At 44.4% G+C, this 12,439-nt stretch overlaps 1 protein-coding gene across 3 annotated transcripts in view; it reads left to right on the top strand.

The window, feature by feature from the left end:
* Positions 1-12,439, top strand: part of srbd1 (S1 RNA binding domain 1) — a 74,509-nt gene that overhangs the window by 41,633 nt on the left and 20,437 nt on the right. Inside the window, exon 21 of one of the 3 annotated variants that reach the window (XM_055502660.1) lies at positions 7,037-11,205. The exons of the other annotated variants lie outside the window; for them this stretch is intronic. Within the exon in view, the coding sequence (XP_055358635.1) occupies positions 7,037-7,083 (47 nt within the window). The 3' untranslated portion in view covers positions 7,084-11,205. Of the gene's footprint in view, positions 1-7,036; positions 11,206-12,439 lie in introns of those variants that run through there. 3 annotated transcript variants of the gene reach the window in all.

The raw sequence follows: 12,439 nt of genomic DNA, 5'->3' as shown, positions 1-12,439 counted from the left end.
GCCAGTGTAGGAAGGAAATAGTAAAACAAGTAGTAATTTTTTTTTAAGATTACAGTATCATACTCCCTACTAGTATTAGATTAACTATTGGGTTTGGATTCGTATCGTGTGCGTAGTCAAGTGTGTGACTGCGCCTCCTCACCTGGGAAGCGAGGCAGCGGGTGGGAGCTTTAGGAGCGTCCTTCGTTGATTAGGTTTTGAATTTACGGGCCTTTTGAAATTAAATATTATAAAAAGCAGTAGGTGCAGTAGGTCGCGGGTGTGCGTTCGTGTCACGATCCATCCGGGTGATGTGTGTGGTGGGGGGGGGGGGTTCCCATGTTGACCGTGCCATTTTCCCCCGTCATTCATGGTTATCTCAGTAAATGTTCTTATTAAATTACCTTGACCAGTGTTGACTCTGTGTATTTGCTCGGGCAAATCCTGCTCGTGTGTAATTAACAGCGACCGTCGTTTACTCAGTGTCCAGTGTTGTGCATTTCAGGGCACAACACAAAAGATGCTACTGATTCTCTCCCTAATTAAGTTTTCAACTGTGTGTGTTTCACTGGCACCGACTTCAGATCAGGATGACACCGTGTGGAACTCTGTTTCGTCACAGTAGCGAAACCCAAATCGCGGATGCTTGGTGTTTGTTTCACAAGTTTATTTTCACAGGAGTGTCGCATCCTTCCCTCCATCCTTTCACCTCCTTCCGTCTCTTATTGTCTGCAGCTCGAGGCAGCAGCGAAAGGCTGAGAATCGAGATGTGAAACATTCCCTGTGCAAACTCGTGCATCTACAGTATCATATTTTGTGTGTACTCTACAGATGCAGATCAACATGACACAGACAGTCATGGTTCTAATGAACTTCTTATTAATCTGTTTTATTATTAATGAGTTCCCTTGTAGTACAACAGACTTAACAGTTTTGATCTATCTCATGTAGACATAGTGGGTGGCTGTCTATATGTACCACTGTGCACACATCTACTAGCACCAACGGCTCCACAATGCATTCCATTGTCTTCTGGCTCCATTGAAGTAAATGAAGTGCTTTCTTAAAGTACCTGGGGTCAGTAACCAGCAGTCAGGAGAGCAAACAAACGAAAAGCAAAGAAGAAACTTACACAGTATTACTTATGTAACATTTGTTTATTAATAATCACTTAATAATAAAACCCTCAACCTTACTGTTAAAGTGATCTTACTTTACTTAAGTCATTTAAATTTTGTCCCATTTCTCTTAAAAACCCCCAAATGACTTAATTATTTCAGGAGGGTATTAACTTTACATTAATACACTTTAAAGTCATTAGTTGTTGCTTAAGTATCATAATCTGGCTCAATAATGCTAGAATGAATATCTACAGGAAACTCACCCTCATTTCGTTCGGACTTGTTTAGAGCTGCTGTCTTTACGCTGTTTCCTGTATACACTGTGTGTTTTCCTTCATAACTTGTTGTGTCAGCTCATTAGGAGGCAGCTGCGTGTGCTGCCGTACTCCGTATGAACCGTTTTGATCGGGGTATTCCCGGTGGGAAACATTCAGCGCCGTGGTAACGCACTCCGCGTAATACTGCGTCTACGCCTTTAGGTGTGAATGCGCAGCTGACAGCTGACTGTAACGAATGAAGTGCTGAGTGGATTTTTCTCCGGGCTTTGCCTAATGGGGGCACTGTGGGAAAATGCAGTGTACACACACGCCTCCTCTGACTACTATGCACTAATGCACACATATGCCTCTCATATCGGGCCGTCACCACACATTCCTCTTCTCCCCAGCGAGGGAACCATTAGTCGGGCGGCCCTGTCTACTCGCTCCCCAGGCTCTCAGAAGGCTCCTACTCACTTAGCGCCTCTGTGCTCCAGGCCCTTCTCTGTGTGCCACCATACGGCCTGGTTCTGGGAGGGCCAGAAATTGGACTCTCCTACCCCTAAACAGAAGGGCTTTGATGGGGACTGGGCAGGGGAATGAAGCTCTGAACAGAGTAGGAGACCCGGCTCAGCTTTCACTGGGGGACTTCCAGAACCCTCCTGGGACGTGAGGAAGATGCAGGAAATAAGTCCATGTTTTGTCCAAATATGTGACCCTGTGGCCTCTGCCTCTTGATTAGTACTTGGGGTGGTTTATCTGCACTCTTCTGACCCATCAGAACTTAAAATCATTAAAATCAAGTCTCTATGCGTTCTTCACCGTCTACCTCCCACTGCAAATCGCGTTTTCTTTTCAGCTCCCACTCCTCCTTTATTGAAGACTAATAAATTTAATACCAAAACTCATTTGTCATGCAGCACAGAATACAGAGAGCATTGTTTCCTTTGTACGTGCGAGACTGTGTGTCCGATTTCCCGTAGCTGTTGGGACATGACAGTCCTGGCACATCCTCCTGTTCTTTTTGGATGAACTCTCCGTGACTCTTCGCTCAGTATGTCACTAGTCTAGAAGCGCACGCTCATACACACAGGCGCGTCTCACCTGGCGATGAACGTGTAATAGTCCTTGAGGTCGATCACAGTGATGACAAAAAAAACCACAGTGAGGAAGTCAGACAGTGTGTCTGTGTTCGCCAGAGAGCATAATAGTCTGTTTCTGTCCCACATATTTGGTTAAATCTGAATGTGAAGATGAAGGAAAGGTCTGTGTGCCACTGAGAGTGACAGATGCAGTCACACCAGTTTGTCTGTATAATTAAGCTGACATGAATTGCACAATTGTCACAGGCAGCGTGTCAAGTTCAGTGACTTGATTATGTGGAGTAGAAGTGTGATGTGCACAAACACGCCTACAAGCACCCGTAGCGTCCATGTTTTACATCCGCTGCTGTCAAACCTGGGCGACAGCAATTATTCAGGTGATCGAGGCCCAAGTGTGAAAATATACAGTTGTCTCCTTCGACCTTGATGATATTACTGTTAATATGTGGAACTGCTTTGTTTCCTTTTGCTGACTGTGTAAACACGGTTTGGTTTACGTTATTGTTTTCAGCCTCTTCCTGAACCGTCCGACGGGGTTGTTGTCTCCAGTGCTGCTGCCGGGAGCCTGCGTGTAGTTAAATTTATCGTCCCTACCACTTTGCCACCTAGTACTCAGCTGTTCACACCTCTAATCTCTGCTGGCTTAAACCACTTCATTATGCTAAGTCCACCACTTTAACCCACTCGCGCGCACACACACACACACACACACACACACACACACACACACACACACACACACGGCCATGACAGGTTGAGTCACTCTAATGTGCTAATGAGCAGCGCAAACACACACATACAGACAAACAGGAGGAGACTGACCTGCCCCGCGGAGCTCGAGTGCAGCTTATTATGAAAGAGCATTTCCAGCATTCCATCCGTGTCACCTAAAACCCGCTGTTTATCGTTCAGGGTGGTGGGAGCTGTCCGTCTTGCCTCCCATTGTGTGTGTAACTGTCTGATCTTGCTCTTCGAGCTCTGAGTGAACGTGTCAAGGCCTTTCTCAGCTGGGCACGTGTGTATGTCTGTGTTTGCAGCTTTTGGCACAGGGTGACACTTTGTCATGTTATCTCGGTGATTGAGCTAAGTTTAGTGTTGACAGTGAATGTGGGACATTAGTGATGCTAGTCTACATGAGGAGGAACAGAGGACCCTCCCTGTTACAGTATCTTTATCCATGGAGACAATGATAATAACAAAGGCAGCTTAGTTCCAGACATTTTACCTGCACTGACTTTGTTTACAGGCTACTACAGCACATACTAAAAGACTGGTGTAGCTCGTTATCCCAGCTCAGGTACTGTAGAATGAAAGTATAGGGCTGGAAATGATTTCCGCAGTTTCCACAAACAGTTTCTACGTGTAGAGATGAGCGACATACTGAACATACTGTACAACAGCCAGCTTGTCCTGGGTAAAAAGGTTGATTCAAGTAGAGCAGCTCACACACGCATATGTTATGAGTGTGGATCTCTCCGAACCAGTGTAGCTCCGTGATGCTGTTCATCCTGCTTTATTTGTGATTTCACTGGGTAACTGCATACATTTGGAGCAGGCTAAGTTAGCCTGTAAGCCATACGCATCCATATGAGTGGAATGTGGATTTCGCACGGGGTCACGGCCTTTGAACCGGGCCTTCAGGAAGTTGCACCTGTTCCACAAAGGAAAACAAGAGGCCCCAAATCTCTGCCTATTTGAGCCAAAACGCTCACTTGCACTCATCGTTGTACATGTCTGCTAATATCCGTCTGTCTGAGACATATGACCACAGTTTGGCTTCATGTTGCAGGAGCCACTGACGTTGCACCTTTAAGTGCGAGCTGTAAATCAGTCATACATTTAATGTTTTCATTTACTGGAGTCAAGAGTGCAGATGCAGCCTCAAAGAAGGTATGTGGTCGACAAAACCACTCAGTTCCTTAGTCAAGGTTTGCATCTTACTTCATGTTTACAACTGTATTTGGTTGTGTGGATACGTTTTATGAACTGATCCACTAATTAAAAAGTGTTTTGTAAGTCTTCACTGTAGGTGTTGACAGCTGTCATTTTCACGCACCACAGTAAACGTGTGTTTTCTCCAAAGCAGCTACGGTGTGTTTGCTAAATAGGTCGTGATGCTATGGGTACGATCAACATCCGTGTCTGTCTTTGTGTGAACAGGTGTGAAAAGGTTGGAGCGTGAGCTAAGAGGTGATAGAGAGGTGAAACCAGCAAAAGGGTGAGAAACGGAGCCACGGTGGAAGTTGATGTTCCTGTTCCCTAGGGCTGTGTGTGTGTGTGTGTGTGTGTGTGTGTGTGTGTGTGTGTGTGTGTGTGTGTGTGTGTAGGTGTTCATGCCGGTGCAGAGTATTAGTAACAGGATACGGCTGCAGCAGAAAGCTGGAAACTAGTACCTCCTTATCTAGAGGGCAAGTGAATGTCTGTGTCCTTTTTCTCATACATACCCGATCATGACGATAACATCCACCTTGTGTTTGTGTGTGTGGAGTGTCAGCTTTCTGTAAAGTCCCTCTGATTCAGCTCATGGCTCAAAGGCAGGGCTAGAAATTTTATTGTGAGACGCACCAAAATATATTACACAAGACAATAAAAATTTAAATATTAATACATTCCAGTGAGATGTTTTTAAATGAGTCTTGATTGTGTGCATGTATATTTCCTAATCAAGAGAAGTCTATCTAAAATGTAGTAACAGGACCCTTTATTTTCTCATTTGAGTAAAAAAAAAATGTTGAAATACTGACGCTTCATCATTATTTGCAGGGGTGTAACTGAACTTCACTACCTTACTGTACAGTGTAACAAGCAGGATGGCTCTATATTGATGGTTTTCAAGCCATAGTTCAGTTTGAGTAAATACCAGTTAGCACTTCAACCCGATGCAGTCATCAGCAATGCTCTACGTTGCATCTTACTGTCTGACTCGTGTCACATATGTCTTTACAGTATTCATTTATCTTTATCAGAGGATTGTGGTTAATGTCGAGAACCTTGTTCATTTCGTTCTCCAACCTCAGCTCTCTCTTTAATATCTGCTTCCATCCTCCTCCTCACTTCCCACATTTCTCCCCTGTGTTTTTGAGGGAGCTTTAGATTCTGCCAGTTTTTTTTCTGTCTTCCTGAAAAGGAAAGACGATCCATCCTCTCTCCTTTTTTTCTTTTAGAACAATGCAGGGGATAGTTGCAGCAGGTGCAGGACTGGAGAAGGGCAAGAGAGTGGCAGAAAATGCTAAAGCTAGTCAGACTGTGTCATGTCAGGTCAGAGCACGGTATGAAAGTCTCAGTACAGTATGGGCTCAAATTGGAGCTATTTGAATTCTGCTGCAGATGCTTTAAACTGTTTTCACTAAGTGTATGTACTGAACTGCATCTGTAAAAGCACAAGCCTATATTCTTATGTAAATCTCCGCCTGAAATTATCATTATTGGTTTTATTATGAGACTTTTATCCAGGAAGGACAAGCTTTACAATAACACACATCTAAAAACATGCTAATAATGAAGCTGTAAATCACTGTTATGATTGTGACACTCAAGAATGTAAGGACTGACAGGAACTGCACTAATAATTCGGGCTGAGGCTTAACATGAGGTCAAAGCTTTTTTTGGCTTAGTGTGAAATGATTATTTGACAGTTTGTTGTTCTTTGTTTTCATTCTAAAGAAATCGTTATAGTGAGGTTGAAACACCTTGAGGTCTGTCTTTGCCGTTGGATGGATGTGTTTGGGTGTAATCTCAACCACTGCCCACATGCTGTTCAGCCGCCATGCTTTCCTCTCTCATGTCACTCTTCACTGTTGCTCCTCAAACTCCCAATCACCACCAGACACAGAGCATTTTTAGAAATGGCTCAACTTAAATTCCATTCTAAGATCTTTGTTGCTTGCTTTGCTTCTGGCTGCTTGAATCTATACTGTAGGAAAAACTGCTTTGTCTGAGGATTCATCATTCAGACGTTCAAACTTTAATTCCCTGCTCCTCAGGGTAAATTGTCCTCCTATGGATCATCGGGAGTCCTCCTCTTATCACCACCCCTTCACGCCCACTGCTCCCCCGTCACCTGATATGGGTGTCAGCTCATCGACGGTTGTGTCAGACAGAGTCGTGACTCATGCTTCTATTCTGAAAGCTTGCCTTATAAACCGACTGCCATATTGGGTTACTGAACAAACAAACTTTGGGCCAGCAGAAAATCCATTAGCTATATCGATAAACACTGACACACGCATGAATGCATGCGCGCACACACAATGAAATGCAGATGGAGCTGGACCTTTCCTTGGACATATAAATACAGGCGTGCACAAAGCGAGCAGCGGACACTTAACAGGCGTGCAGAGGAGAACACACAGTGGAGAGTAGAACCAGCAAACATACACTCAGTCCATTAGCTTTGTCCACAAAGGCATGTCCCTGTCTGCTAATACTTAGACACACACGTAAACACGATACCGAGGGAGCATCGCTGCGAGGGTGTGGTCATCTGAAACCCTCGGCTTTTGCAGCTCCACAGAGAAATTAGGATTTTTTTCCTGCTTCACTTCACTTACCCTCTATTTTTTTCCTCCCTTCACAGTTCGAGCATTCCTGGAAACAGTGAGCTCGAACATCAAAAGGAAATGACTGCCGAATATGAGAAGTTTTACATAAATTCCACTCTTAACACCCGTCCTGGCTGGACCCGGGACCCGCGCGCAGGCGCTGATGCACACAGGCTCACTGTGCGCTCACGCTGCCGTGCGGCCAACGCTGCCGTGGCAGTTTGATGAGGAGGTTTTCTCTCGGTCAGCGTCGCTGTGAGGAGCCTTTCAGTGTGTGTCAAGTTGTCTGAGGTTAGTGAGAGAGGACACATTCATGGCAAACAGTGGTTGATAACCTGAGAGCTTTTAGAGCTGAGCTAATTGACTTAATAAGCGTAATCCTCTGCATAAATACAGAATCCCTGGGTGTGTTTTTAATTAGACTGCACTCCTGCTCCATATGATGTTGTATAAATCTCAATGTAGCTTCAGACCGAGCAGCGTTTGATGAAGATGTTTACTACTTAGAAAATAAACTGAATTGATGGGGTGTGGAGTTGATAGTGACGTTTAGTAGCCAGACCTGTGTACTGTAGCTCAGCCCTCATCTCTGCTTAAACACTCACTAACTGGCATGATGCTGTCAGTGATAAATGGCCCATCGCAGGTCACTTAAAATCAGAGTGCACCGATCATTTGGAGCTGTTTACGACGGTCGCAGGCCAACACAAATAGCTTATTAAATAAACTGGTTTGTATACAGTGTAGTATTTAAACATTATTAATCATATTCAGGTCCAAGACGCCATAAAGTTAAACGTCATCGTGCTGTTTATTTTGGTCAGTTCTGGGCACATTACCATCAGCATGTGGACTGGCGTGGAGCAGCAGACCAAGGTAAACAGGGAGGGAGTTAACATGTATTTCACTCACGGGGCTCACCTACCTCATCTACTACCTGGGGGAATAGGAATGTGCTCATGGTTGCTGAGGGGCGCAGTTAATATTGAGACAGATGTCAGTCAGCCAAAGAAAAGGCACAGCCGATGTGCCGTCATTACAATCAACCAGTTGAGCAAAACACAACTCAAAATGGAAACTGTGGGAGGGTAAATGGGAATAGAATTGGGATTTTTAAAGATGGGTGTAGTTTTGGAGATTCATTGGTTGTTACACTAGATTTTATGCATCCATAGATTGTGAAATTACTATTTTATTCAAGTGCTATTTTTGAACCACCTTTTCCACAGGAAACACTGAGTATCAGGTAACTGGAGACTTAGGCCAGTTGCATCATTCCTACATGACAAATGACCTGTCAGCGTGAAGTATGATGGGACCTTTCCAGTCACCCAAATAAAACTGGACTGTTTTGCTCTCGCCCTCTCTCGCTCTCTCTGACACCAGCAGTTGCAATCAGTGCGAGTTAGCACCTCGTCACGAGCATTCTTGTGGATATATTAGCACAGGCTTTTTTGACCTATCTGGTTTCAAACCACACACACACACATGCAAACACTGCAACCCAATATGATCCCACTCCCACCCCAACGCAGCTTTTACAGAAGGCCTCTCACCAACAAGTGCTTGGTATAAAAATATACTTGGTATCATTAAGGCCGTGGAACCTCATTGGCTGAGAGCAAGGACATGTGACAGTTCTCAGCCAATGGAGCGAATGGAGGACAACGATGATTAAGTTACCGGGATCCTTTCAGTCTGTGTGTGGTATTTATATCAGTAGTGAAAGTGTCTATGCAGGGTTGGAACTTTGAGTAAACACGCTCTGTAAAGTCACTGGGACGCCTTGTTAAGCATGTGGCCAGTGCAGCGCAGACGTGAACCAAGAAGCACATAAACACATTCACAATGGAAATGCTTCATTTAGGATTAAGAGAATTAAATTTCCTTAGGTAAGTGACTTCACAGCAGCTCTCTCCATCAATCGTCCCTCCAGCCAGCTGCCTGCCCACCTGGAGCAGAAATCAAGACTGCCATAGTGCACAATTTATGTCAACCCAAATGGAGCAGAAAGGAAAATCAAAGACTTGAGTAGGCGATAAAGTGCATATTTGCCTGGTGCTGTAATACGGTCTGTTACACAGTGAAGCACTCGCTGAGTGATGTGAAGTCAAGCACGTTGTCCAGTGGGAGTCAGCTCTTTTGACTTAATTTGCTGGGTGGATTCCTAGTGGCACAAAAAAGCGTAACCACATGTCATTACTGGCACTGTCAAGTGTTTCATATCCTTGGTTGTCTTCCTCTTTCGCTCCACGCATGAATGAATTGTCCTTTGTGTAGCATGAAGGCAGCCGACTAGCCTGTACTGTCCGACTGGTTTCACATTGAGCACCTTTTCCTTGCTTTCAGTGTGGGATCGTAATTACTCATCACAAGTGTTTTAATTACAGAGAAATTTAGAAAATCACATACGACTGTTTCATAATACTTGACTGGGGCAAAACATCAGTTATTGCTATTCAGAGCTTTCATATTGGATCTAAATCCTCACGGGTCACAGTCAAACCAAGCAGATCGAAGAGCCACATGTGATTCTGGGACTGTGTCTGCGCTAGGAAATGAGGAACGGTCAAAGGGTTGCAGTGGTGTGGTGTCAAAGTCTGGAGTCTTTTCCTATAATGAAATGTCTCAAAGCTGACCAGCAGCTGAAATGGCTAATGCAGGTTTTCTAACTTAAAATAAGGTAATAAAAAAAAATCATTTGTCATCTGATCATATAAGAGGAAATTAAATGATATTTGTATGAATATCTGTTTTTAGTAGTTTTTAAAATCATTCACATAAAGAACATGGTCTTATTTTGTCACTACTAATTTTCATTCATTCCATTATTATCTGTTATACACTATATTCACTTTCGACAATGAGGCCAGTGAGAGAGAAAAAGTAAAAAGACAGAATGGGTGGGAGGATACACCATAGACAGACTTTAAAGCAGAAAAGCAGACTGAGAGTTGAGGAGTGGGTGGACAATAAGCTCCCATAGGAGCGTCTCCATCCCGAGCTCAGACACAGCTCCTTAACCCAGCGTGACCATATACAAACTCTCAGACGATCCCTGAAGACACAAACGCTGACCCGGGGGCTGCAAGTTCCCTTTACCAGAGCAAGCTATGGGTTTTTTTAATGGAGGGTCAGCGTATCGTGTTTCACTAGCTGTCATTTACACAGCCATAGGAAGGACACAGGGAGTCCCTTTACAGGCCTAACTTAAAACTTCAGAGAGTCCGGAGGAGGAATGAATAAATTAAAGCAAGAAATGAATGTCGGGGGAAAAAACAAATTGCACAAAGGAGCTACCAGACAAAGACAATTTAACAAGAGATTTGGGAACATTCCCTGAGTCTTCTGGGTTTGGGTTTCACTTTGGCAGCTCCATGTGAATAGCTATTACTTTGTCCAAGGCCATCACATTTTACATTAGCCTCTATGTGAGAAGGATAAAGCCTCAATGCTCCCGCCTGCGTTTGGCTGCTGTCATGTTGTCCCTGTGACCATGGAGCAGCCAGACAAACGGGCTGGACGTCAGGATCAGGCCTTTGAACGGGGGGTGCATGTGCAGCTTCCAGGTGAAACTCTGAGTTGAGAAGCACTTTATTTCTGGATGACAGCTACATGTACATGTGCGTGACAGCAGACAGATGTAGAACGGTCAGAATCAGCCTTTTTGGGAGATACTGTGATGTGCTCTGTCAGGACTCTCCCTCCTCTTGTTATGATTGGGCCACTTGTTTTTACTAGGACTCTAATCTAATCCAGCCACTTTATTACGACTGATTTAGCCTGTACATCATCCTCATTAGACGTCTTCCTCTGCTCAGATAAAGAATAGCTTCACGCCACAGTTATGTTTAAGACTCAGAGCTGGGATCTTGTACGGCCTTAAAGGAACGAAAAGCAAGAAAGACCGAGAGGAGATTTAGTTATTTGCCGGTCACGTCAGTGTTTGAGTCACTGGAAGGCTGTGAGTGTTATCAGCCTAAACAAATCAGTGAACCTCAGCCTTAATGCAGTCACCGGGAATGTTGGATTTATTTTTCTTTCAGGGTTACAAATGGTTTTGTAATAAAATTTGGGCTGCAAGCTTTTGGCTTAATGGCCAGGTCTCGACAAGTGTAAATGAATGGCAGGGAGCCTGAAGGAGGGAGGGACAATGGGAGAGGAGAAGTAGTAGCAGTGAGAAACGAGGTTTGAGATGAAACATGCTGTACACACACACACACACACACACACACACACACACACACACACACACACACACACACACACACACACACACACACAGTCTGCAAGTAGTTTCACAAGGTTGGGTATTCTTTTCCTTGTTCAACAAGACGTTTTCATTAATCTACACAGTTAAAGCGGTGTGTGTGTGTGTGTGTGTGTGTGTGTGTGTGTGTGTGTGTGTGTGTGTGTGTGTGTGTGTGTGTGTGTGTGTGTGTGTGTGTGTGTGTGTGTGTGTGTGTGTGTGTGTGTGTGTGTGTGTGTCATAGCAGGCCGTTGTTACAGTGTTTTGTGGTCTGGCAGAGGTGCATGATGGAAATGTGCTGAGTCTGAGCCATGAGGAAATGCAGCTGTTGAAGAAAACGGGTTCAGCACAGACTGCAGAGGCATGTGTGTCCGAGCGCGTGTGTGTAGGTAGAGTTAAGTCTATCCGTCCCTGGTGAATTTGATGGAAATCAAATCCAGTCCATCAGGCAGTGTTTACGTGACCTTGGATCAAATTAACTACCTCCATCCTTACAGTTCATCCTCTGTTGGGCTAAATCCTCACCAAGCTGGGTGTTCTGAAAAACCTCAGCCCAGTACCCTGTGTACATGCCCATTTATATATTACAGGCAGATAATATGTAACATGGCCGCCACTTTGTTCTTTGACTCATTGTTTTGCAGCAACGTCCTCCAAGAGGTTCTTCCCTTTTCATGTCGGGCCGTAGCTTGTAAATCGTACATTTTGTATGCACATGCACGTAAAACACATTTATTGGCAGCCTGATCGTCAACAAGCCAGTTGTGTAGCACGTTCCCAACATCTGCTCGCTGCCGAACACGTTCAGGCCTCACTCCAGCAGCCCGACCACACTGCACATGCAGACACGTTCATTTGACCTGCATGCGTCTGTATCTACACATGAATTACTCAGACTCGTGTCATATCTGTTGTGGCTCCTCCACTTGTTTTATGTTTTGCTCTTTCCTCACTTTCCCTTTTCGTTTCTTTTCTCTCTCCCCTCTGGAACTAATTTCTGTTTCACAGGCGCCCACGAGCTGAGCCTGCCCTATAAATGCACACAGGTCATGACTATTTGATGTCCAACCAAAGAGTAAACAGATAACGTTTCACTTTCTCTGAAATCTAAATTCATCTATGGAACGATGACACTTTGGATGCTATTGTAACAGGAAAAACACAGACAGGCAGAGAAGAATTTGTGCCA

This window comes from Betta splendens, chromosome 15, assembly GCF_900634795.4.
Source record: "Betta splendens chromosome 15, fBetSpl5.4, whole genome shotgun sequence".
Taxonomy (NCBI): domain Eukaryota; kingdom Metazoa; phylum Chordata; class Actinopteri; order Anabantiformes; family Osphronemidae; genus Betta; species Betta splendens.
This window is presented reverse-complemented; position numbering and strand designations above follow the sequence as displayed.